The sequence below is a fragment of the Dama dama genome, chromosome 13 (assembly GCF_033118175.1).
Source record: "Dama dama isolate Ldn47 chromosome 13, ASM3311817v1, whole genome shotgun sequence".
Lineage (NCBI taxonomy): Eukaryota > Metazoa > Chordata > Mammalia > Artiodactyla > Cervidae > Dama > Dama dama.
Window position 1 is genome coordinate 35,313,499 of NC_083693.1, and position 24,088 is coordinate 35,337,586.

At 46.4% G+C, this 24,088-nt stretch overlaps 1 protein-coding gene and 1 pseudogene across 1 annotated transcript in view; one reads left to right on the forward strand and one right to left on the reverse strand.

The window, feature by feature from the left end:
- The first annotated feature begins 7,570 nt into the window (after nt 1-7,570).
- Nucleotides 7,571-24,088, forward strand: part of IL16 (interleukin 16) — a 122,947-nt gene continuing 106,429 nt past the window's right edge. Inside the window, exons 1-2 of the mRNA XM_061158856.1 lie at nt 7,571-7,585; nt 20,716-20,846. Of these exons, the coding sequence (XP_061014839.1) occupies nt 20,807-20,846 (40 nt within the window). The 5' untranslated portion in view covers nt 7,571-7,585; nt 20,716-20,806. The remainder of the gene's footprint in view (nt 7,586-20,715; nt 20,847-24,088) is intronic.
- Nucleotides 8,578-8,847, reverse strand: LOC133067998 (COMM domain-containing protein 6-like; annotated as a pseudogene).

The window sequence follows — 24,088 nt, forward strand, 5'->3', positions numbered from 1 at the left end:
TAACAATAGAAATAAAGTGCACAATAAATATAATGTGCTTGAATGCAGTGGTTAAGACTCTGTGCTTCCAGTGCAGAGGTTGTGGGTTCAATCCCTGGTGGGGGAACTAAGATCCCACCCGCCGCATGGCAAAAAAAAATTAAAATATGTAAAGAACTCTTATAAGTGAAAGAGAAAACCACAATCATGCCATTAGAAAAATAAGGCAAAAGGTGTTAACTGGAAATTACATGAGAAATAATTTAAGCCTTCAGTAAACATTTCAAAGCAAGTTCCAATGAAGATAATGAGATGCCTTTTCTTTCTTCTTCTCCTAAAGAAAGGCAGTGACGGAACCACAGAGTGTCAGAGCCCACAGGGACCAAAGCTGATTAGTCTCACAATCAGTTAAGTCCTTTGGAGAATGGAAGTAACTAGGGTAAGATTCATAGGAAAGGAAAGTGAAGTCGCTCAGTCGTGACTGTGTGACCCCGTGGACTGTAGCCCACCAGGCTCTTCCGTCCATGGGATTGTAAGATTCATACATATGCTGAAATCTCCTGGATGATCTTGAAGGCATTATGCTAAGTGAAATCAGTCAGATAAAGACAAATACAGTATGATCCACTTACATGTAGAATCTGAAAAACAAAATGAAAACAGATTCATAGATACAGAGAAAAATGGGTGGTTGCCAGAATGGGAGCGAAATGGTGAAGTGGGTGAAATAGGTGTTGGGGAGTAAAAGTTACAAACCTCCTGTTATGAAATAAGCCACAAGGATGTCATGTACAGCATAAAGGTCAAGAATATTGTAATGACTTTGTATGGGGACAGGTGGTGATCTTACATAATGCGTGAAAATGTTAAATCGTGATATAGTACACCTGAAACTAACATAATATTGCACATCAACTATATTTCAATTAAAAGTAAGGAAGAGAAAGGAAGGAAGGAAGGAAGAAAAGAAAGAGAGAGAAAGGGACCGGTTTCTCGCCTGCTTATTTAGTCTTGCAGTTTTCCAAAGCGGCCACAAGATGTCAGTGTTAAAAATGCTAACAAGTCGGATGCCCTGGTTCAGCAGTTGAGCTTAATTTCAAAATACGAGGGAGTTTCCAGTTTTCAAAAATGTACATTTTAAGAGGGGAAAAACCATAAAAGCACTGCAGTTAGGGTATCAGTTCATTTTTTTTCCCTTGTAAAAGAAATGGTATACTAGGTGAGTGTAAAGGCTTCTTTTAAAAAACAGCATTCCAAGGGGTTGTGCCTGGGGACGTTCAGGTTTTAATATGGCCCCTCTGGGACTCTGTATAGACATTCTGTCTGAAGTCTGGACTTCTCCCCAGGAAACTGTGCTAAGCACCCAGGCCTGGGATCCTGGGGTCTGAAGCTTCCCTGAGTGACAGCATTGTGATATCCAGGAAGTCATTCAAAGCCCTTTCTGCTTCTCTCTGGTCCTCCTCCTTGCCAAGCCTCAGTGTTTTCTGCTGGACTACTGACTTCCTCTCAGACTTGTTTGTAAGATTAAATGAATTAACATAATATATTCTTATGAATGGCAGGAGGATAATAAGTTATAAGAGTCGCTCTGGGGTCAGACAACTCAATGAGGAGATCGGTCACTTCAGGCTTCCCAGGCGGCTCAGTGATAAAGAATCTGCCTGCTAGTGCAGGAGACGCAGGGTCAACATCTGGGCAAGAAAGATCCTCTGGAAAAGGAAATGGCAATCCTCTCCAGTGTTCTTGCCTGGGGAATCCCATGGACAGAGGAGCTTGGCGGGCTACAGTCCATGAGGTCACAAAGAGTCAGACACGACTGAGCACACATGCATGCACTGGTCACTTCCTAGGTGTGTGACCTTGGACGTCTCTGTACTTCTTTGAGGCTCCATTCACTCATAGGTGAAAGAGTGACTAAAATGTCCCCCATCTCATAGGCTTGCTGTGTGATTGTATATCCTGAGCATCCAGTGTCCCATCCGGTACCATGTCAGTCATTGTACCAATTATCAAGGGGACTTGTGCCTCTCCTGCATCTCTGGGCTCTTTGTATGCTGCCTGTCATTGCTGCATCCTCATTTTTAAATATCTGTCTCCTCCACGTGACTGTGAACTCTTCAAATACAGAAGCTGCATGTATGCATACGTAATTTTCGTCTCTGTATCCTCAGTGTTCGTGCTACTAAGATCCTCTCCCCTCCCTTCTCCCCAGTTTACAGGTAAGTGGGTGAAAACTTGGAGAGGTAAACTGAGTTGCCCAGTGTGCATGCTCAGTCGTCAGTCACTAGGTTATGTCTGACTCTTTGTCACCCCATGGACTATAGCCCATCAGGCTCCTCTGTCCATGGTATTTCCCAGGCAAGAATACTGGAGTGGGTTGCCATTTCCTTCTCTAGAGCTGCCCAGTATTGCACACAAGTTGGCATTCCTGCTGCAGATCACTTGTCTCTCTGAGTTGTCATCGTGTGTTTACTTCTCTCTGTGCCTGACTGCAGGCTCCCCAAGGGCAGGAAAACCAATTCAGAGTTGTGCTCCTAGTGTCAGAACGTCATCATCATCATCGCTAACATTTATGGAGCATGAGGTGCCAGCCACTGTTCTAAGAACCTCTTCATGTGTTCATCAGTTGAATCCTCACATATAACTTGTGAGATGGGGACCATCAGTATCTGAATTCATAGGAGGACAGACAGACAAAGAATGGTTAACTTCCCCGATGTTGTACAGCCAAGTAGGAGGAGAGCCAGGCAGTCTGGACTGGGGGCCAGAACACAGCATCAGTAATTGGTGCTGCCACTCAGGCCTCTGATGCAGAAGAGGGTTTGATCCCTGGGTCAGGAAGATCCCCTGGAGAAGGAAATGACAACCCACTCCAGAATTCTTGCCTGAGAAATTCCATGGACAGAAGTCTGGTGGGCTGCAGTCCATGGGGTTGCAAAGAGTCGTACATGACTGAGAGACGGCGCACACACACACAATTCACTATGAGGAACGGCCCTAGGTGTGCCTTCAAGTTCTGCGTTCAGAGCTGCTTTGAAGGTGTCCTCTGAAGGGGGCCGAGAGGCCCAAGACGGCAGGGCACGATTGAATGAGTGAGAGGGCGACTGTAAGGTGGAGCTTGCCACTCCAGAGTTGTTCAGTCTTGGCTGTGGGAAGCAGTGGAAAAGACTGGGAGCTGCCATGAGCCATGGTGGGACTACATGGGGACTTTTCTCAGCAGAGGGCAGTGCTCAGTTTCCTGGGCACCCCAGGAAATGCCACTGCCTTGGCATACCTGGGGGTTCAGCCCCCCAGCTGCATCTCGCAAGCCTGGAGGGGTGGTATGTGGGCTTCATCTTGGGTACCAGCTCTGGGGATGAGTCAAGTCTCTCTGGAGCCCTGTGCTGAGCAGGATGGGGGATGTGTCCACTCTCAGTGCAGAGAGCACGACAGATGTCCCAATCTGTGTAGGAGGGGACCGTGGGTCATGCTGGGCGAACCTGCCGTCTGATAGACCAGAATTCCTGCACCTTCTCCAGGTCTCCCAGGGCAGCCAGGCTGCCTGTCATTGGTTTGGTGGTTCTGTCGGGGGCACTGAGTGCAATAGGCTGATCCACCCAGTATCTTAACTCACTGCAGCCAGGTCACACACAGAGCCCCCCCTCCCCATCTCCTCCCCCAGAGGGAGGGGAGACAGTGTCTCCATGGCCGTGTCCCCAGCTGTGGGGCCAGAGCCGCCTCCCTTCCTCCCTCTCCAGCGTCGTCTCTCAGCTCTGTTATTGTTGGCTGGTGCGAACAAGGCTGAACATCTGCCAGACATCTGCTCACGTCTCCTGTGAGTGCTCCCAACAGACAGGCAGGAAGCGGAGCTGCCCTAGACCAAGGTGCCAGGGGCGACGTGTGAGCTGCTCTGGGATGCTGCCTGGCCTGCCTGGGGCTGGTGGGACCCCTGGGGTCTCTGGGGGCTGGCCAGATGATGGGAGAACTCGGGGGTCTGTGTTTTTCCCCTCTTTCCCAGAAGGGACGGTACTCTGGTCAGTCAATGGAAGAGAGGGGAGGAGAGGGCAGATATGTTAGAAACTGTCTCCGCCATCCTGGGGAGGCAAAGACAAGAGGAACAGGCTTCTACTCCTAGGATGGGTGTGGGAAGGAGAATGGCCTTCTCAGTGCCCCAGAAAATAGACCTTGAGAGAAAGATGTGAGTGCAGGTAGTTTATTTGATGGGAATCTGTTTGAGATGATGGGAAACAAGAGAAGGAAGTCAGTAGAAAATGTTTTATTAAGCAGGTGTCCTTGGGGCACCTAAAACACCAGTCCACGGAGGAGCCAGAAAGACAGCCTCATCTCCTCTGTGGGAGGTGAGCACAGGAGGGGATTTCTTCTTCACCTCCCCTCGGCCATTGTTGAGTGCTGCCCCGAGGCCATGAGCTTCCTGGCTTTTCTGCCTGCAGCAGGGAGTGGGCTGGGAGCAAGCCTGCAGGTGCAAGGGCTTCAGCGCTGGCAGTGGGAAGCCACCAAGGGGGTGGTCAGGACACAGATGGTCCCTGCCACTAGGGCCAATGAAGGTCAAGGATGAGGCTAGTGGGCATTTACGTAGCAGTGGTTCCCCCTCCCTCTCCTCTCTTTTTCTTTTTTTTTTAATGTGGACCATTTTAAAAGTCTTTATAGAATTTGTTACAGTATTGCTTCTGTTTTATGTTTTGGTTTTTTTGGTTGTGAGGCATGTGGGATCTCAGCTCCCTAACCAGAGTTCGAACCCACACTCCCTGCGTTGGAAGGACAAGTCTTAACAACTGGACCACCAAGGAAGAGTCCCCCACCTCTTTTTCTTTCTCATTCTCTCTGCCGCTGTCACTGTGAGCTGCCCATCTCCTCCCTCCCTGCTTCTCCCCTCTCTCTCTTGTCATCCCCTCCCTTCTCCCTCTCGTGTCATCTCTCTGACTCTCACCTTTCCGTTTGTATCCACCCATCCTCTGTTTTACTTGTGGTTTATTGTTCAGTCGCTAAGTCGTGTCCGCTTCTTTGCGACCCCATGGACTGCAGCACAGCAGGCCTCCCCTGTCCCTCACTATCTCCCAGAGTCGGCCCAAGTTCATATCCACCGACTTCGTGATGCCATCCAACCATCTCATCCTCTGCCGCCCTCTTCTCCTTCTGCCTTCAATCTTTCCCAGCATCAGGGTCTTTGCCAGTGAGTTGATTGTTTTATTTATGTAGCCCTAATCCTGGAGGCAATGGCACCCTACTCCAGTACTCTTGCCTGGAAAATCCCATGGATGGAGGAGCCTGGTGGGCTGGGGTCCATGGGGTCGCTAAGAGTCGGACACGACTGAGCGACTTCACTTTCACTTTTCACTTTCACACATTGGAGAAGGAAATGGCAACCCACTCCAGTGTTCTTGCCTGGAGAATCGCAGGGACGGGGGAGCCTGGCGGGCTGCCGTCTATGGGGTCGCACAGAGTCGGACGCGACTGAAGTGACTTAGCAGTAGCAGCAGCAATCCTGAACAGAGAAGGGATGGGATCATAAAGGGACTTCATCCTGTCTCCCAAGGGCTGGCCCTTCCTCTTATTCTAGGGGCCTAAGTATTTCCTCCCTGTCCCCTGGATGAATACTCAATACTCCCCTGAATGAGTCTCTTCAGTTCTAAAGTGTCCTGTAGCTACTTTGTGTTGCTGAACACTTAAACATGGACTCCAGTTAGCAAATAAAAAGTCATTTTTCCCAGGTGATAATCAAATTCTGGACTTGATGGAAAATTGAGCCATCCCTTCTCTCCCAGCTTGGCCCCTTGCCGGCAGGAGGTCCCTCCCTAGGTCTTCTCTCCCATCTTACCCACTGCACTTTCTAACCCTTTTGGGGTAAGAGCTTGGGGGGAGAAAAAGAGATCAGGACATGAGAAAACTTCTTCCCTGATAGTAAGTGCTAAGAGACCCAGCTTCTTTGTTCTCCCATCTTGGCCAGTGGCCACGATGAGTGTTTTTCTTTTCTTTCTTTCTTCTTTTTTTTTTTTTTTTCCTGACCAAACCGAGAAGCACCTGGAATCTTAGTTCCAGGGATGGAACCCATGCCTCCTGCGGTGAAAGGGTGGGTTCCTGGATCGCTAGGGAAGTTCCTACGAGCATCTATCTTGAGGATGTTATCTGTGGGCATATCTCCCACTCCTGAGATCTTTTCTAGAGTTTTCCATGGAAGACAAATGCTCTCAGTCCCTGGGAATCCCCCATGTTTCTGAGTCTATCCTGCTGAGGTCTGTTTACTCTTCTAGGACACCTTCTGGACAGGACTAAGATGCCCATGTTCTTTCTCTGATGTGATTGGTTTCTGGATCAGTCATGGATTCTTAGGTCCCAGCAAATTCTAGGCACACAGGCCTGTCCCAGTGCAGCCACCTATGTTTAGTGGTCACGACAGCTTCCCTTGGCCTTCTAAGCAGAGGTAGTCCCTCTGCTCTCCCCCAGCACAGCAGATGGTCTTCCCAGGGGGTGCTCGTGGTAAAGAACCCGCCTGCCAATGCAGGTAGATGTAAGAGATGCGGATTTGATTCCAGGGTTAGGAAGAGCCCCTGAAGGAGGGCCCCAAAACCCACTCCAGTATCCTTGCCTGGAGAATCCCATGAACAGAGGAGCCTGGTGGACTAGAGTCCATGGGGTTGCAAAGAGTCGGACGTGACTGAAGTGACTTAGCATGCAGGTAAATTTAAAGTATTACTACCATATCCCAATGTGACTAGTAAATACATAGGACTATTGGGAGAACAGACTCCAGGATGCTTTGGAGATTGGAAAGACCTCTCATAAAACAAGTATTATATATTAACCCATATATATGGAATCTAGAAAAATAGGTACAGATGAACCAGGGAAAGGGGAGGGTGGGACAAACTGAGAGAATAGCACAGACATATATGCAGGGCCCTGTGTAAAATAGATGGCTAGTATAATATAATACAGGGAAGCTGCCGTATAATACAGGGAGCTCAGCTTGGTGCTCTGTGATGACCTAGAGGGGTGGGATGGGGGTTGGGATGGAGGCTTAGGAGGGAGGGGATATGTGTATTCATACAGCTGATTCATTGTTGTATAGCAGGAGCTAGTACAACATTGTAAAGCAATTGTCTCCAATAAAAAGAATAATAATAAAATAAAAACAAAAAGACTTCTCATAGGAAAGGCCATCCCAGGAGAAGGAAGGGCCTATACACCAGAGCATCATTTTTTTTTCCTTTTACTTAAATCACTTTAATTTTACTTGGTTACCTGGATGTGATTTTCAAAACCAAATAAGACATATATTTGTGTGATTAACAAAATTATAATGTTCATTAATTTTTGGAATATATTCAGAATATATAGGATAAGGCTAGCAAAAGTACATAACTAAAGAATTCATCTATACAACATTAGAAAAATAAAACAGGTCAATGACGAAGCTGTATGAAGTTATTTTTTCCTGTTTTTCAGAATCCATCTGAGAACATGCTGCCACAAATAGCCCTTTTGCTGCTAATGTCCTTGAACTTGGTTCATGGAGTGTTTTACACTGAACAAACATATACAGGCATAAAAGGCCCACCATCCAACACCAAGACACAGTTCTTCATCCCTTGTGCCATGAAGAGTAAAGGTAAACTTAACTATATATTTTGCTGTTTTAACTGGTGGGTTGTTTCTTTCTATAATCTTTTTTTTTTTTTTTAACTTTTTATTTTGTTTTGGAATATAGCCTATTAACAATGTTGTGATAATTTCAGGGGTTGTGTATTATCTTAAAAGAGATTCTTGAAAGGCCCATACAGAGAATGCAGTTTTCAAAGGATCAGGTCAGCTAAACTGTTAAGAACTGTATCTCCCAAGTAGCTGAATAACCTGTTGATTTAAGTATTTGTAATCTTCTTCTGATTGTTGTTGTTTAGTTGCTTGTTGTGTCTGACTCTCTATGACCCCATGGACTGTAGCCCGCCAGGCTCCTCTGTCCATGGAATTTGCCAGGCAAGGATACTGGAATAGGTTGCCACTTCCTTCTCCAAGGGTCTTCCCAACCCAGAGATTGAACCTGTGTCTCCTGCATTGGCAGGCAGATTCTTTAACACTGAGTCACATGGGAAGTCCATATTCTGATTACGAAGTGATAAATACTCAATGTGGAAGACTGAGGAAAAGAAAATGTTTCCCTAATTTTTAGTGTGTTTCCTTAACATATATCTTATTTTTATATATTTTCCTGTTTGATTTTTTTTTATTATTTAAAAAGTGGAAAACCCAAGGTGTAATTTTCATTCAGTACTTGTCATTTGATCCTTAGGCCGTTTTGTTGCAGAAATTGAAGTCCATGTTTGTTTGTTTTTTTTTTTAATTAAGTGGTAGTTTTTTTTTATTTTAATTTTTTTTTAATGTGGACCATTTTTAAAGTCTTTATTGAATTTGTTACAATACTGCTTCTGTTTTATGCTTTGTTTCTTTTTTGGCCACAAGGCATGTGGGGTCCTAGCTCCCTGACCAGGGATCAAACCCACACCCCCTGCATTGAAAGAAGTCCTAACTGGACCACCAGGGAAGTCCCATGAAGTCCATGATTTTAGAATGATGGTAGCAATCCATCAACCAAGTAATCAGTTTTCACATAGTTTCAATAATTACAGCAACTTCCTTAAACAGTCTGTAGAAATTCAGAAAATGTGAAATTGTCATTTCAAAAAAATTTTTTCTTTACTTGACCTATATGATCTGCCACTTTGAAACATAAGGACACTTAAGTAATCTGCAACTGTCTGACCTCACAGCCATCCCCAGCTTCCATTGAAAATCTCTGAGCTGGCTGATGACTGTGGCCTTAGCATTCAGCTGTGGCTCCCTGGACCCCTCTATAGCAGGGTCCAGGGCTTCCATCACCCACTTGGGTGGAAACCTTAATGTATATTGTATATGCCACAAAATGCAGCCAGATTTATCTATGACTTTATGTGAGCAAGCAAGTGTTAAACCACTGAATTAGGGGGTGCCCATAATACACCCTAGCTTATTTGGACAAATTTAGAAGTTGTTAAAAAAAAGTAAGATGATGCAGTAACAAAAACCTGCAGTGCGTATCCATATATTGTTAGGTAAATGGCAGTAAGGAAATGAGACTGGAGGAACCCTCAGTCCCTCTTATGCAGTGGCGAAATATTTATGATTAGTCTTCTGTGATACCTGGAAGGCACATTTGGTTCCTAATGAACTTGTAGCTCTGGGGAAAGTGGTTGGAAAATCGGAATGGTGGTAATCACATTGGTTGTTGCTGGCTATGTTTAACAAGGTGTTACAAGGAAAAGATGCACTCAGAAAAGAATCGACTCATTTCCAAGAGTAATAACAGGCAATGGAGAAAGGCCAGAAATGAAGGTTGGAAAAATGAACCGCCTTGAGATGATAGCGTCAGAAGTGGGATTGAGAAAGACTTCAGAGTGGCCAAAGGCAAATTCAGATTCAGGGTGTGGTACCCAGTGCCGCGTCCAGTTGGAAGCAGGGCAAGAATCAAATGAAAGGTGCGGGTCTGACACCTATAATTAAAATTTCCCCCTGGTTTTTATGTCTCAGAGCAAACAGAGGAAGGATAGGAACTTCACGCTTGTGGCTGTAGGTGGCCTGAAGGCAGCCACTGTTGTATTTTGTGAAAGAGGCTTGGGGATGTGAAATAAACAAATACAGCAGCTCTAGGAACCAAGTCTTGAAAGAACAGTGGGTGTGGTTCCTGGAAGATGGAACCGGAAAGTGACTACTGAGTCGTCTGAGAGTCAGACTGCCAAAAAAAAAAAAAAAAAAAGAAATAAGAACCCTGGCCTTAGAAAGCCTGTGATTATTTGAGACTTTTAACCCTCTAAGCACCCTGAAACTCCGATCATGCACAGGCATCGAACAGGCTGAGGAAAGCAGCCCCCAAGGGACATAGGCTTTCCAACGTCTACTGCACAGGTGGCCAAGGAGGGAATGGAAAATGGAGAACTTTCCAAAAAGTGTCCTTGACGAGCAGTAAATAATTGCAGGGCCCTCTGAGAGCAATTGTTGTTCAGTCACTCAGTCATGTCCATCTCTTCATGACCCCATGGACTGCAGCACACCAGGCTTTCCTGTCCTTCACTATCTCCCGCAGTTTCTCAGACTCATGTCCATTGGGTCGGTGACGCCATTCCAACCATCTCATTCTCTGCCTTGCCTGTTCATTTACAGAGTGTCAGTGACTGTTTTTGCGTTAAAATGGCAGGGTTGAATAGCTGTAGCAGAGATCTCATGGCCTGCAAGCCTCACATATTTACTTTCTGGCCCTGAAGAAGAAGTTTGCCGACTCCTGCTCTAGAAAGGTGCTTCTCAGAACTGAGAGCAGCCACTTCTGGCTTTATACAAGGAGCCGTGTGTCTGCTGGAGATTCTGAGCTTTTGAGCCGGGGGCTATAAATTGATGGGGTGATGTGTCATTGTTCATGGGCTGGAAGTATTTTCTTTGTGGGAGAACGGAGAAAAAGAATATTTGGTGACCAGACTATAGCTGAGACATTGAGTGCGCACTGAACATCCTTGCGCTCTTTCTAGCTGCCCGCCGGTTGAGCATGGTCAGAGGGTAAGTTCTAGACAGTTGATCATGAATGAAAATGACATGTGTCAGGTCTGGCCTGAGGCCTTGAAAAGCCCACGTATAAGTCTCTATGCTCTCTTGTCCTCTGTTCTGGAACTCTGAATTCAACTAGTGTTGAGATGGTGGAGACACAGGAAGGAGACAGCCTGGGTCCCTGAGTCACTACCTGGAAAGGGCTGCCTTGGAGAGTGGCCTGGGTTGCATCAGATTTTGTGCTGATGAGAAATAAACTTCCATTGGGATTAAAATGCTGAGAGTTGAGGATTGATTTTGTTATTGCAGCTGAAGCTGATATTCTTTAAGAAAAAAATTTTTTTTATTGAATTACAGTTGACATACAACATTAATTTCAGGTGTACAACACAGTGATTCAATATTTGGATATATTGTGATATGATCACCACACTAAGTCTAGTTAACATTCATCATCAGGCATAGTTACAGAATTGTTTTTCTTGTGTTGAGAACTTTTAAAATCTATTCTTAGTAACTTTCAAATATGCAAGGCAGTATTATTAACCTTGGGCTTCCCTGGTGGCTCAGAGGTAAAGAATCTGCCTGCCAATGCAGGAGACACAAGTTTGATCCTTTGGTTGGGAAAATCCCCCAGAGAAGGAAATGGCAACCCACTCCAGTATTTTTGCCTGGGAAATTCCATGGACAGAGGAGCCTGGCAGGCTACCGTCCATGAAGTCACAAGGAATTGGATACTCACACACATGACTTATTTATAACTGGAAGTTTATATCTCTTAACTCCCTTCACTCATTTTGCCCACACTCCTTCCACCAGCCGACCCTGGCTGCCCACCTCTCGCAACCACTAATCTGTTGTCTGTATCTATGAGCTTGGGGGTTCTTTTGTGTTGTTTTTTCAGGTTCCACACATAAGAGAAATCATACTCTATTTTTCTCTGTCTGACTTCTTTCATTAAACATCCTGCTCTCAAGGACCATCCATGTTGTCACAAATAGCAAGATTTCATTCTTTTTATGGGTAAATAATATTCTACTGTGTGTGTGTGTGTGTACATAGCAATAAGTGAGTGAGTGAAAGTTGCTCATTCGAGTCCAACTCTTTGCAACACCGTGGATTGTAGCCCACCAGGCTCCTCTGTCCATGGAATTTTCCAGGCAAGAATACTGGAGTGGGTAGCAGTTCCCTTCTCCAGGGGATCTTTCTGACCCAGGGATCGAACCAAGGTCTCCTGCACTGCAGGCAGATTCTTTACCATCTGAGCCACCAGGGAAGCCCCTAAATAAATTAAATATATATGTGTTATATATGTATGTGTGTGTATATATATATATATATATAAATATAGTTTTTTTGTCTTTATCCATTCATCCATTGATGGACATCTAGCTTGTTGCCATGTCTTGACTATTGTGAAAAATGCTGCAGTGAACATATCTTTCCAAACTAGTGTTTCTGTTTTCTTTGGGTAAATATCAGAAATGGAATTGTTGGATCATGTGGTAGTTCTATTTTTGATTTCTTGAGGAACCTCCATACTGTTTTCCATACTGGCTGCACCAACTTATATTCCCACACATAGTGCACAAGGGTTCCCTTCTCTCCACAGCCTCACCAACACCTGCTGCTTCTTATCTTTTTGGTACCAGCCATTTTAACAGGTGTGAGGTGACATACTATTGTGGTTTTGATTTGCATTTCTCTCATGATTAGTGGTGTTGAGCACCTTTTCATATACTGAAACTGCTGTTCTGTGTGATAGACTATACATCAAACTATGGAATAATTTAAATAAAATTGAGTTTATACTTGTATATAATTATTATTCAGTTATGCAATTTTGTGTTTATATATTAATAGCTTTGCATGCTATGTAAAATAGTCTTTGAAACACAATTTTTAATAACTTTCTAATACATCATTGATTATTTCTTTGATAATGCACAGAGCTTAAAAAAGCATGGTGAGAAAGACAAGTTCATCCATTGTGTGTAAAAGGGTGCATATATGTGTGCTAAGTGTGTTGCTTCAGTGGTGTCCAACTCTTTGTGACCCTATGGACCATAGCCTTCCAGGCTTCCCTGTCCCTGGGATTCTCCAGGTTAAGAATACTGGAATGGGTTGCCATGCCCTCCTCCAGTGGGTCTTCCCGACCCAGGGATCAAATCTGCGTCTCTTATGTCTCCTGCATTGGCAGGTGGGTTCTTTACCACTAGCGCCACCTGGGAAGCCCGGTATAAAAGGGTAACTGCAATTTTCCTGAAATACAATTTAACACTGTGTGTATTTCCTGTGACCCAGTAATTCTATATCTGGAAACTTATCATCAGGCAATAATAAGAGATGTGGACACAAACAGATACACAAAAGATTTTTGTTTTAGCTTTATAATATCAGAGTTGGAAATCATCTAAAATGTTCAACAGGAACCAAACAGTTACATCACCGACAGCATCTCTGCAGGCGCTGCCTGTTTGTTGATGTGGCTTGTTTAGCATCAGATGCTTGCAGCTTGAGGCACGGAGCATATATCTGATCTGTAAGTACATATCAGATGCATCCCCCTTCACACTGTACCTCTTCATTCCCTGCTGACTGCTTTACGATTAGGGATGCGGCTGGCCAAGTCTTGTCTCCTTTTCAATTCTCTGGCAACTCATGACTTCTGGCTGCAAAGATTCTTCAGATGGTGTCTTGGACATCAAACAGCGACAGCCCAACATTTGGTTACATAAAGTGCAAATGAATCATGAACACGTGGATTATATTTCCGTTCAAATACACAGGGATTTCAATTTATGGGAAATGGACTGTGGGCTGCACGAATTAGCACTAGGTTTGGGAAATTGGTTGAAACCCTGACCAGATCCTCAGTTTAGTTATATCCATCTGCTCTCCCCAACCCCCACCCACCCCAATCCCCCTCCTTAGCACCTTAGAAATGACAGCTGTTTCGTTCCAGGAGATGCTAAAAGCTAGTCTCTTCTCCAAGAAAGACAGGAGGCCAACTTGATTTGCCAGAGGTTCCTGAAGTTTATTTCTTTTGTCCCAAAGCCAACAACGACTAAACAAAATACAAAACGGACCCTCCCTTCCCCTTGGCTTCTGTGTTGGAACTTTCTTAATTTTTATTTCTCTCTTTAGTTTCTTCTCTGCCTTGATGTTGCATGTCTCTTCCACTGCTGATCCCTTAAATGTTGGAATTTCCTGAGGCTCCCTCCTGAGCCCATTGTCCTTATTGTATTTTGTGCGTGCTCAGACGTGTCCAACTCTATGCAGTCTCAAGGATTGTAGCACGCCAGGCTCCTCTGTCCAGGGGATTTTCCCTGAAAGAATGCTGGAGTGGGTTGCCATGCCCTCTTCCAGGGGATCTTCCCGACCCAGGGATTGAACCCATGTCTCTTGTGTCTCCTGCATCGGCAGGTAGGTTCCTTACCACTAGTGCCACCTGGGAAGCCCCAGTTGCTTAGCTGCAAATGGAATCCTGCAGAGAATAAGGACAGCAGCTGATTAAGTTGTGGAGGACAGGGGTTAGGGAGGATCAGAGACTAGAACAGTGGAAGGAAGAGGAAAGGGGACCCATGGCCCTAGAGGAACAGCTGCTGTGTCCCCCACAGACAGCATAGACTCAGAGACAACCAGGAGAGCTCCAGGCCAGCAGGGAGGCTGAGGGCTCCCTGGTGTTTCTCCTGACTCTGGGGCCAGTGTCAGGGGAAGGAGGTGTGAGGTGGCCTGGGAGTGAGACTGCCTTCAGGATCAAACGTAATGCCATCTCCTCCATGAAGTCCAGTCTACAGCAGGGGTCCCCAACCTCCAGGTCATGGACCGGTGTGTACCTTCTGTCAGATCAGCAGTGGCATTATATTAGAAATAAAGTGCACAACAAATGTAATGTGCTCCATATACCCCAATGTTCACGTAGCACTATTTACAACAGCCAGGACGTGGAAGCAACCTAGATGTCCATTGACAGATGACTGAATAAAGAATCTGTGGTACATACATACAATGGAATATTACTCAGCCATAAAAGGAATGCATTTGACTCAGTTAGAATAAGGTGGATGAACCTAGAGCCTATTATCCAGAATGATGTAAGCCAGAAATACAAATCTTGTTTATTAATGCATATATATGGAATCCAGAAAGATGGTACTGGAGACTGCTGTCTTCACAGCAGTGAAGACACAGACATAAAGAACAAATTTGTGGACACAGGTTGAGGAGGGGAAGGAGAGGGAGGGACGAATGGAGAGAGTAGCAGAGAAACATATACACTGCCATACAGACAGCCAGCGGGAATTTGCTATGACACAGAGAGCGCAAAGCGGTGCTCTGTGACAACCTAGAGGGGTGGGATGGGGAGGGAGGTGAGAAGGAGGTTCAAGAAGGAGGGGACCTATATGTACATATGGCTGATTCATGTTGATGGATAGCGGAAACCAACACAATATTGTAAAGCAGTTATCCTCCAGTAAAAAATAAATTAATTAAAAATATGTAACGTGCTTGAATCAACCCTAAACCATCCCTGGCATTTTCAGTCTGTGGAAAAACTATCTTCCACGAAATCCATCCATAGTGCCCAAAAGGTTGGGGACCACTGTGTGTTCTCATCACTGGAGTTCCTGTCCCTCCTTGAGCACGCTCCAGACCCTTAAGCCAGTCCAGTCCTCCCCCACTCTGCGTCCTCAGCTCTCCATTGTCCTCCCACTCTGCCTTTTGGACACTGGACTGGATCTAGGCTTCACTACTTGGCTCTTGGACTTCCCTTGAGAATAAGCTCTGGCCTTTGGTGCTGCCTCCCTCTACTTCAGACTGCCTCGGAGAGGACGCCTGGCCTTGGGTGGACCCTGGGCCTCTTTTGACTTGGCATCCATCCAGGCACATCCAGTTCCCGCTGGAGAGGTGGAATTCAGACAGTGGTCCTTTGTCTCCCTGGCTTAGCACTCAGCATCCATTTCAGCATCCCTGCTGAGCCTCTCCCAGGTCTCCCCAGCTGGACCACCGAGTAATCTCTCCACTGCAAGGCTGAACTCACACGACCTTCCAAATAGTGGGCTTGTTACCTATCCATCACCTCTAGGGAGAGCAAAGACAGGACACCCCAGGGCTTACCATGAGACTTTCGTGCTTGTTTTGGTTCCCAAGTCATCTCTGTGCCCCACTGGGTCCCCGGATGCTTCCTGCATCCCTACCTGGGCTGGCACTGCTGTCTCTGTCCTTCTTGCTCCCTGCGCTGCAGCACACAGCCTGGCTGAAGCTCATGGTCAGCAAGCCAGCCAGAGAGTGGCCTCTAGAATCTGTGGACAACTTGTTAGCTACTTTCCTACCTTCTTGTCTAGGTTGGAGGAGGTAACCATGCTTTTTTTTATTTTATTTTATTGTAATGTAGTTGCTTCACAGTGTTGTATTTGTTTCTGCTGTACTGCAAAGTGAATCAGCTATGTGGTAGTTCAGTTACTAAGTCGTGTCCGACTCTCTGTGACCCCATGGACTGTAGCCCTCCAGGCTCCTCTGTCCATGGGCATTCCCAGGCAGGAATGCTGGAATGGGTTGCCATTTCCTCCTCCAGGGGATCTTGCAGAGCCAAGGACTAAGTGTGCCTCCTGCATTGGCAGGAGTGTTCTTTACCACTGAGACACCTGGGAAACCCCATATTCTCTTATATTCTGTGTTTATAATTGAGATTGTGTCATTTGACCCCATCTCCATTCACTTGGGTTAGGGGTATCTTCAGAGAGGAAGGAGCTGTCATTGTTCAGTTGCTGAGTCATGTCTGACTCTTTGTGACCCCATGGACTGCAGCACACCAGGCCTCCCTGTCCCTCACCATCTCCCAGAGTTTGCCTAAGTACATGTCCAATGATTCAATGATGCCATCCAACCATCTCATCCTCTTGTCATCCTCTTCTCCTCCTGCCCTCAATCTTTCTCAGCATCAGGGTCTTTTCCAATGAATTGGCTATTCACATCAGGTGGCCAAAGCATTGGAGCTTCAGCTTCAGCATCCATCCTTCCAATGAATATTCAGGGTTGATTTCCTTTAGGACTGACTGTTTTGATCTCCTTGCCTTCCAGGGGACTCTCAACAGTCTTCTCCAGCACCGTAGTTCAAAAGCATCAATTCTTCAGCACTCTGCCTTCTTTATTGTTCAGCTCTAACATCCGTACATATATAAATGTGTTCCTTTTGGAAAAGTAGGAAATGTAGAGAAAAATAAATGAAAAGCACTTATAATCTCTCTCACTAGCCAGAGATAATCTCTGTTTATGTTGTGGCATATAATATCAATAATAATCTATTTTCAGAAAAAAATGCAATTTTCCATATTTCTCTGGTATTGAACTTAACTCTTTAAACCCCAGTTTTCTGGACTGTGGGTTTTTAAAAATATTTATTTATCTGGCTGCACTGGGTCTTAGTTGTAGCACTTGGGACTTTTAGCTGCAGCATGTGGGATCTAGTTCCCCAACCAGGGATTGAACCCAGGCCCCTGGCATTGGGAGGCTGGAGTCTTCAACACTGGACCACAAGGCAAATCCTGAAGATGGAAAATGGATTTTGCTAACCCAAAGTAAATTTAGTCATTCCTGGTTTACTCCTGATCTTAGTCAGGTCTCCTCTGGGTTCCTGCAGCCAGTTGAGGGTCTCCCTGCCTGGTTGTTATGTGAGATGGTGGCCCTGAGGAAGGTGTACAGAGCCTGTGGTCCCCTCTTTGAGGCATTCTCTGTAGAGGGAGCTGCCAGCTTCTCCTTTGTCCGAGAGGTTCCATCCCTTCCGTGTTAGCCACCCAGGGATCTGATTATCTCACCACAAAGGTCACCCTGCTTTGTCCACATCCAGCCATCCAGAGCTCCTGGGTCAGCTGGGGCCTTCGGGTTATTCTGGGCATCTCTTCCAAGTTCACCTCTTCAGGAAACTTTGAGCTCCTCTCTCCCACCTTACCTCCACCCTCTCATGGGAACTCAGGGGATGGTTCCAGGATCTTGGTCTAACCATCCCACGTGGACATTTCCAATCTGAGTTGGCTCAGGACACTCAAACGAGGTTCTTTTCTCCCAGCATTTCAGGCTGAATGTGGGACCCAGGTCTCTGTGTTATGTCTTATCCCCAATATGTACTATCTGTGTGTCTTGGTGCCAGCCACAAAGGGGCAGAAGTGAGGCGCTCCTCTGCAGCCACGTGTTCTTTGAAACTCATCTTCCCTTCAGTTGGGCAGACTTTTATCTTCTCTCAAATAAGAAAGTAGCCTGTCTTATATCATCAAGAGTTTTGCCCAAATCTGTGGGTTTATGGTATAAATGTTGTGCTCTGTATCCTCCAGGCCTTGCTCTTTGTAAGCCAAGCCAAGCTTTCATCATTGAAGAAACAAACAAAATACACACAAATTCAAATGTGTCAGTGTCCTATTGCTGCGGTAACAAATTGCTACAAAATGAGTAGCTTAAAACAATACATAGTGGGACTTCCCTGGTGGTCCAGTGGTTGAGACTCTGCCTGCCAATGCAGGAGACATGGGTTCGATTCCTGCTCCGGGAAGATCCCATGTGCCACAGGGTAACTAAGCCCATGTACCCCAGCTACTGAGCACGTGCTCTAGAGACTGTGAGCCATAACTACTGAATCACCAGGGACATCCACCCCAAATCCCTCAATTTTAGTTCTCCAAGTTTAATTTTGCTTTGTGCATATGGATCACACTACACACTCTGTGTTTGTTACCTGATTTAATTTGCTTAGTGATGTAATACATTTCTGACAATGTTATTGTTGTTTAGTCACTCAGTTGTGACTCTTTTTTGAGCCCATGGACTGTAGCCCACCAGGCTCCTCTGTCCATGGAATTCTTCAGGCAAGAATACTAGAGTGGGATGCCATCTTCTTCTCCAGGGGATCTTACTGACCCAGGGATCAAACCCAACTCTCCTGCCACTAGCAGGTGGGTTCATTACCCCTGAGCCACCAGGAAAGCTCTTCTGTAACAATAAATCTTTATTACATCATTTTAATTTCTGCGAGTATTCCCCTGTCTGGCTGGCTTCCCATTGTTAATGCACCTGGGAACCACCAGAATGCAAGGCCAGGGTCTGGCCCTCGTGGCTCTTTGTGCGTAGAGTACCTGCAGCGTGGCCTGGGCAGTCAGTTGGTTACTATGTGCAAGGTAGAGCAGGCAGCAGGAAGTGCCAGCTCTGGATCCCAACCCTCATCCTGGGAGAAGGATGAACCTCAGGGAGCTGTTCTGACTCCAGGTGTTGACAGCAGAGGTTTTTAAAATTTTTTCCCCCTGGCACCCTGTAGCACTGCCCAGAGAAATGATTACTTGAGGGAGGTGGGAGGTGGGGAGGTGGGGGAAAGGTGGAGTGGTCACAGGGACCTGGAGGTGGTTTAACTGAGTGATGGTGATTCAAGACTCTGAACAGTGGTGCTGAGTGAAGTTAGACAGAGAAGGAGGAATATTGCTTGACATCCCTTATGGGCAGAATCTTTAAAAAGGGGTGATAAGAATGAACTTATTTACAAAACAGACTCACAGACTTAGAGAAGGATCTTATGGTTGCCAGAGGGAAGGATATGGGGAAGGGATAGTTAGGGAGTTTGGGATGGACAAGTACCCAACTGCTATATCTAAAATGGATAACCAACAAGGATCTACTGTATAGCATGGGGAACTCTGCTCAAGGTTATACGGCAGCCTGGGCAGGAGGGGAGTTTGGGGGAGAATGGATACATGTATATGTATGGCTGAGTCCCTTTGCTGTCCACCTGAGACTATCACAGCATTGTTAATCAGCTGTGCCCCAATACAAAATTTAAAAAGTTTTATTTAAAAAAGGCTATGAATGGGGACTTCCCTGGTGGTCCAGTGGCTAAGACTCTGCACTCTCAAGGCAGCGGGCCCAGGTTGGATCCCTGGTCAGGGAACTAGATTCCTCATGCAACTAAGACCCGGTGCAGCCAAATAAATAAATAAATATTTTTTAAAAGGCTATGAATGGGGGGAGTGACATCGGTCAGGAGGCCAGAGGCATCCATGGCAGGGGCCCATCCCTGGAAGACCTGGGCCACTTGGCAGGTGACAGGTAACCCAAGAGCTGACTCAGGGTCTGTCACTCCTGCTTCCCTGGCGGCTTTTTCTCTATCAAACATAGCAGGCTTTTCCTTGCGTCTGCTGTCACATTGCCATGTCCTGAAAACCATCACATTCTTCCCCAGCTTTCAGCCCCAACTCTTTGCCCACTTACTGTATATTCTTTTGGTCTTTCTGGTGGGGGGAATCCAAGGATTTCTTTAACCCAGCAATCAAATCGGTCATTTAAAATAATAGTATGCCATGTCCAAGTCTAAAAATAGATCCTTCAGGGTATGGGAAGGCTAACAAGGGGAAGTTGGGCAGAGAACACTGCGAAAGTTTCAGAGCCCAGTTCCCTAGGGCTTGTGTCCACTTTTCTTTCATCCCTCCTCCTCTTGACAAGGGCGGGAGTCAGGGCGCCTTCTGTTTGTCTTGATTCAAGTCAGCCTCCACCTTCCCCCGAGCCCAACTGCCCTTCGCAGGACACAGACTGCATTCACCCTGCCTCACTCCGCCCCAGCCCCGCGCAAATTTTATGAAAGCCGTTTTCACTGGGATTCAACAGGCGCTGTGTGTGTGTGTGGCGTGTGTGAAGGAGAAAATGAATCACTTCGACTTTGGGCGAGGACTGGAGGTGTCGTGTTTGTCCCTTGCAATGACATGAACACACCAGAACTCATTAAAAAGAAAAAAAAAAAAGAAAAGATTGAGGGTGGGAAGTGGGGGGGAACTGACTCCAGCCCTTGGGATGATCTGAAAAGTTCAGCACGTTTTCCATACATTAGACCTCATAGAGCATCGTGTTCTGCCCGCTCGCAACGGACTCCCAGTCCAAGGGAAAGTTTGAGGTTTTACATTTCTGTTTGTGGTACAGGAAAAGGCTTGTGATCTGAGGGCTTGATTCAGTGAAATTACATCGCTTTCTACACATTCGCTTCACAAGGAGGGCAGGAGTTGGAAGCGACTGTTTTGAGACGTTAAAGATTTGCTGGCAGAGGGAAAGGGATTTTTTTTCCCTCCCTCCCTGCCGGCGGGGGAAAAACAGTTCTAACGAGGAGTTACTTTGTAATTTTAACTCCCATTCAAATACTCCCAGCCCTAGAAGCTGCTATTGATCCCCCAAGACTTCTTGATCCAGATCCAGAGGGACCAGCCACGGCTCTCCCACATCCTCAGAGCCCCCCAACATGAGTTTGCAGAAGAGGGTCTTCCCACGAAAGGAGAATGGTGAGTGGGGCTGAATCACGGAGAGGCGGAGAGGGAGGGTTTGACTTTTTCTTTCTGACACTCTCCCAGAGGGGAGGAAGCACAGAAAAGCATCGTTATGGTTATACTGTGCTGTGTTTGTGTGCGTGCGCGTGTGTGGTGCAGTCCCTCCCTGTCTCTCTGCGTTGTCCTCGCGGAAGCTGGTTGAGTGCTCACTAGGCTGCTTGTCAGAAGGGTGAAGGGTGGGCTTTATTGCAGAACCCCCCAAAGGGGATGAGAGAAAGCCCTGGCTAGGGCAGCCGGTTTCTACCTGCCCTTCCTTCCTCTGTGAGGGGTCCTGCCAACTTTCAGGGACAAGGGCGTCGATGTCTAAATGTCCAAAGTTGTCAGGGTCCCCACGGCTGTGCTCAGCTTCTGACAGGATGCAGAACAGGAGGGGGCGCTGCTCAGCATCTGGGCGAGACAGGAGAGCAGGTCTCTGGAGCAGGGACCCCCTCTGAGCCTTCTCGGATCTAAGTGCTGGGAGGGGCGCCAGATACTCGGGCCAGACTCCCTGCCTTGCTGCAGGTACAGCCTCTGCAATGGGTCACATGGTTTCTTATAACAACCTTCTCCTTTCACTCCGGAAACATAAACAAACAGGCATCAGGGGAAAGGAGTTTAACCCCTCAGCCCAGCTTTTAAAGTCAACACTGGCAAAGCTTCAGCTCTGTTGTAACTTTGGCAGAAGAGAATAAACACGTGGTTTTCTTTTAAAAGAGAGAGAGAAGCAAGTCAAAGGCACATTTCTGACTTTTCTAGCTCCAGGAGGAAGATACGGCCGAGAGGCTGGAACCCTGAGATCCATTTGGTTAGGTTCCATTAAAGTGTCTCTGACTTCAGAAGAAAGGCAGTGCAGCATAGGGACCAAGACTCCAGGGCTGCAGGGTCTGGCTGCTGAGATGGAGCCTTAGCTCTGAGATGAATGGGCTAGTTGGTTTGGGGGAAGGTAATTAACCTCTCGGGGCTTCCCTGTTGGCTCAGTGCTAAAGAATCTGCTTGCCTGTACAGGAGATACGGGTTTGATCTCCCTGGTTTGGGAAGATCCCCTGGAGGAGGGCATGACTACCCACTCCAGTATTCTTGCCTGGAGAATCCCATGGACAGAGGAACCTGGACAGGGCTACAGTCCACAGGGTTGCAAAGAGTCGGACACGACTGAACCAATAACCCTTCACCCCACCACCAATTTTCTATTTGTCAATCTACAGAGAGTGCAGTTGCTTTCTCAGACACTTGGAATTCATTCTCAACAGATTATTTAGCACAGTCTCTGCTTCAGGCACTGTGCTGGGCTCTGAGGACCTACTGGGAAACTGGAGATAAAATATCACACACTCACATCAATAGGATGACAAGAGGATTCATCACTATGAGAGGCTCTCGCTGGGGAACTGGCCTAGTCTGGTGGTCAGGGTGGGCCTCCCTAAGAAGGCGCCAGTTGAGTTGTGTATGGAGCTTTGGGAGTAAGGTTGGGTGCAGAGGTAGAGAAGGAATGAGAAATGAACTGTCTCAGATCTTATGAGCTTAACATTGCCTCTGTGAGCTTTGTAAACATCTGTCCATCGAGTCTGTTTTCCTCACAGCATCTTTCAAAAAATCATCCTGGTGGGACTTCCCTGTTGGTCCAGTGCCTGAGTATCTGCCTTGCAATGCAGGGGACACGGGTTCAATGCCTGGTCTGGGAAGATCCCACATTCCTTGGGGCAACTAAGCCCTCAAGCCACAGCAAAAGATCCTGCATGCTTCAACTAAGACTGAGGCAGTCAAATAAAATTTTTAAAAAATTTTAAAAAGCATCCTGGTGACTTGTCAGCACAGGGAAAAAAGAGGTTTTGCTGGTGGGGCCAGGCCTCAAGAGCCCTTCTCTCTGTGTGTCACGTGTTCTCTCTCTTCCCCACATCTGCTGGCCAACCCTGGAGGGTGCCTCTTGGAAATCTCTCTGTAAATACCAGCACCTCCCTCCACCTGGGGGCTTTCAGCACAGGCACTGATTTAGGACCCTGATGGGCATGGACTCACTGGATCTTCCCCCGCATCCCTATGAGGTGATGTGTGCATTAGTCACTCAGTCGTGTCTGACTTTCTGCGACCCCATGGACTGTAGCCCACCAGATTCCTCTGTCCATGGAATTTTCCAGGCAAGAATTCTGGAGTGCGTTGCCATACCCTTCTCCAGGGGATCTTCCCGACCCAGGGATCGAACCCAGGTCTCCCATATTGCAGGCCGATTCTTTACAGTCTGAGCCACTGGGGAAAGCCTTGTCTTTATTGTAAGGTGAGCAGAAATGGGGCCTAGGGAGCTTATCCAAATGATGAGCAGAAGGACTGAGGTTTGAACCCAGGCAGCTCTGTTTCATGCTAAAGCGTGACTTCTTAACATGTGGTTGAAAAATAACTACAGTGATCCTTAGACACATAACAGACCAATTGCCATGCTGATGTTTCTACTTGGCGTTAGGCTTCTCAGTTCCTGTGACGTTATAGGAACCATCACCATTATGGCCTCAGAAAACAACATCAGGGACACAATTGATTTCATACCTACCCCAGATATCAACTTAGCTTGCTTTCAATTGTGTTCTTTCCAAAATATTATTATCAAAAATGTTCAAACATATAGGAAAGTGGAAAGAATTGTAGTCAACAAGCATATACCCACTATTTGATTCTACAAGCAACATTTTTTTGCCTTGTTACACGACTATCCATCCCACCAATCCTCTATCCACCACCCATGCATCCATCTTATTTTTAAAAATTTTAAAAATCTATTCATTTATTTTGACTGCACTGGGTCGTTGTTGCTGCGCACAGGCCTTCTCTAGTTGCAGTGAGTGGGGGCTACTCTCTAGTTGTTCACAGGCTTCTTCTTGCAGTGGCTTCTCTTGTTGCAGAGCACGGACTCTAGGGCACATGGGCTCAGTAGTTGTGAACCGCCTTAGTTGCCCATCTGTACGTGGGATATTCCAGACCAGGGATGGAACTCATGTCCCCTGCTTTGCAAGGTGGATTCTTAACCACTGGACCACCAGGAAAGTTCCCATCTTTTGTTTTTAATACATTTCCAAATAAGTTTCAGGCACCCCTACCCATCACTTCTAAACACTTCAGCATGTATATAATGAAAACAAGCTCAGTATTTGGTGACTATTCTTCTTTCAGGTAAAGTTTGCACACAGTGAAATGTAAGTACCATTCTATTAATTTTGAAAAAGAGATAC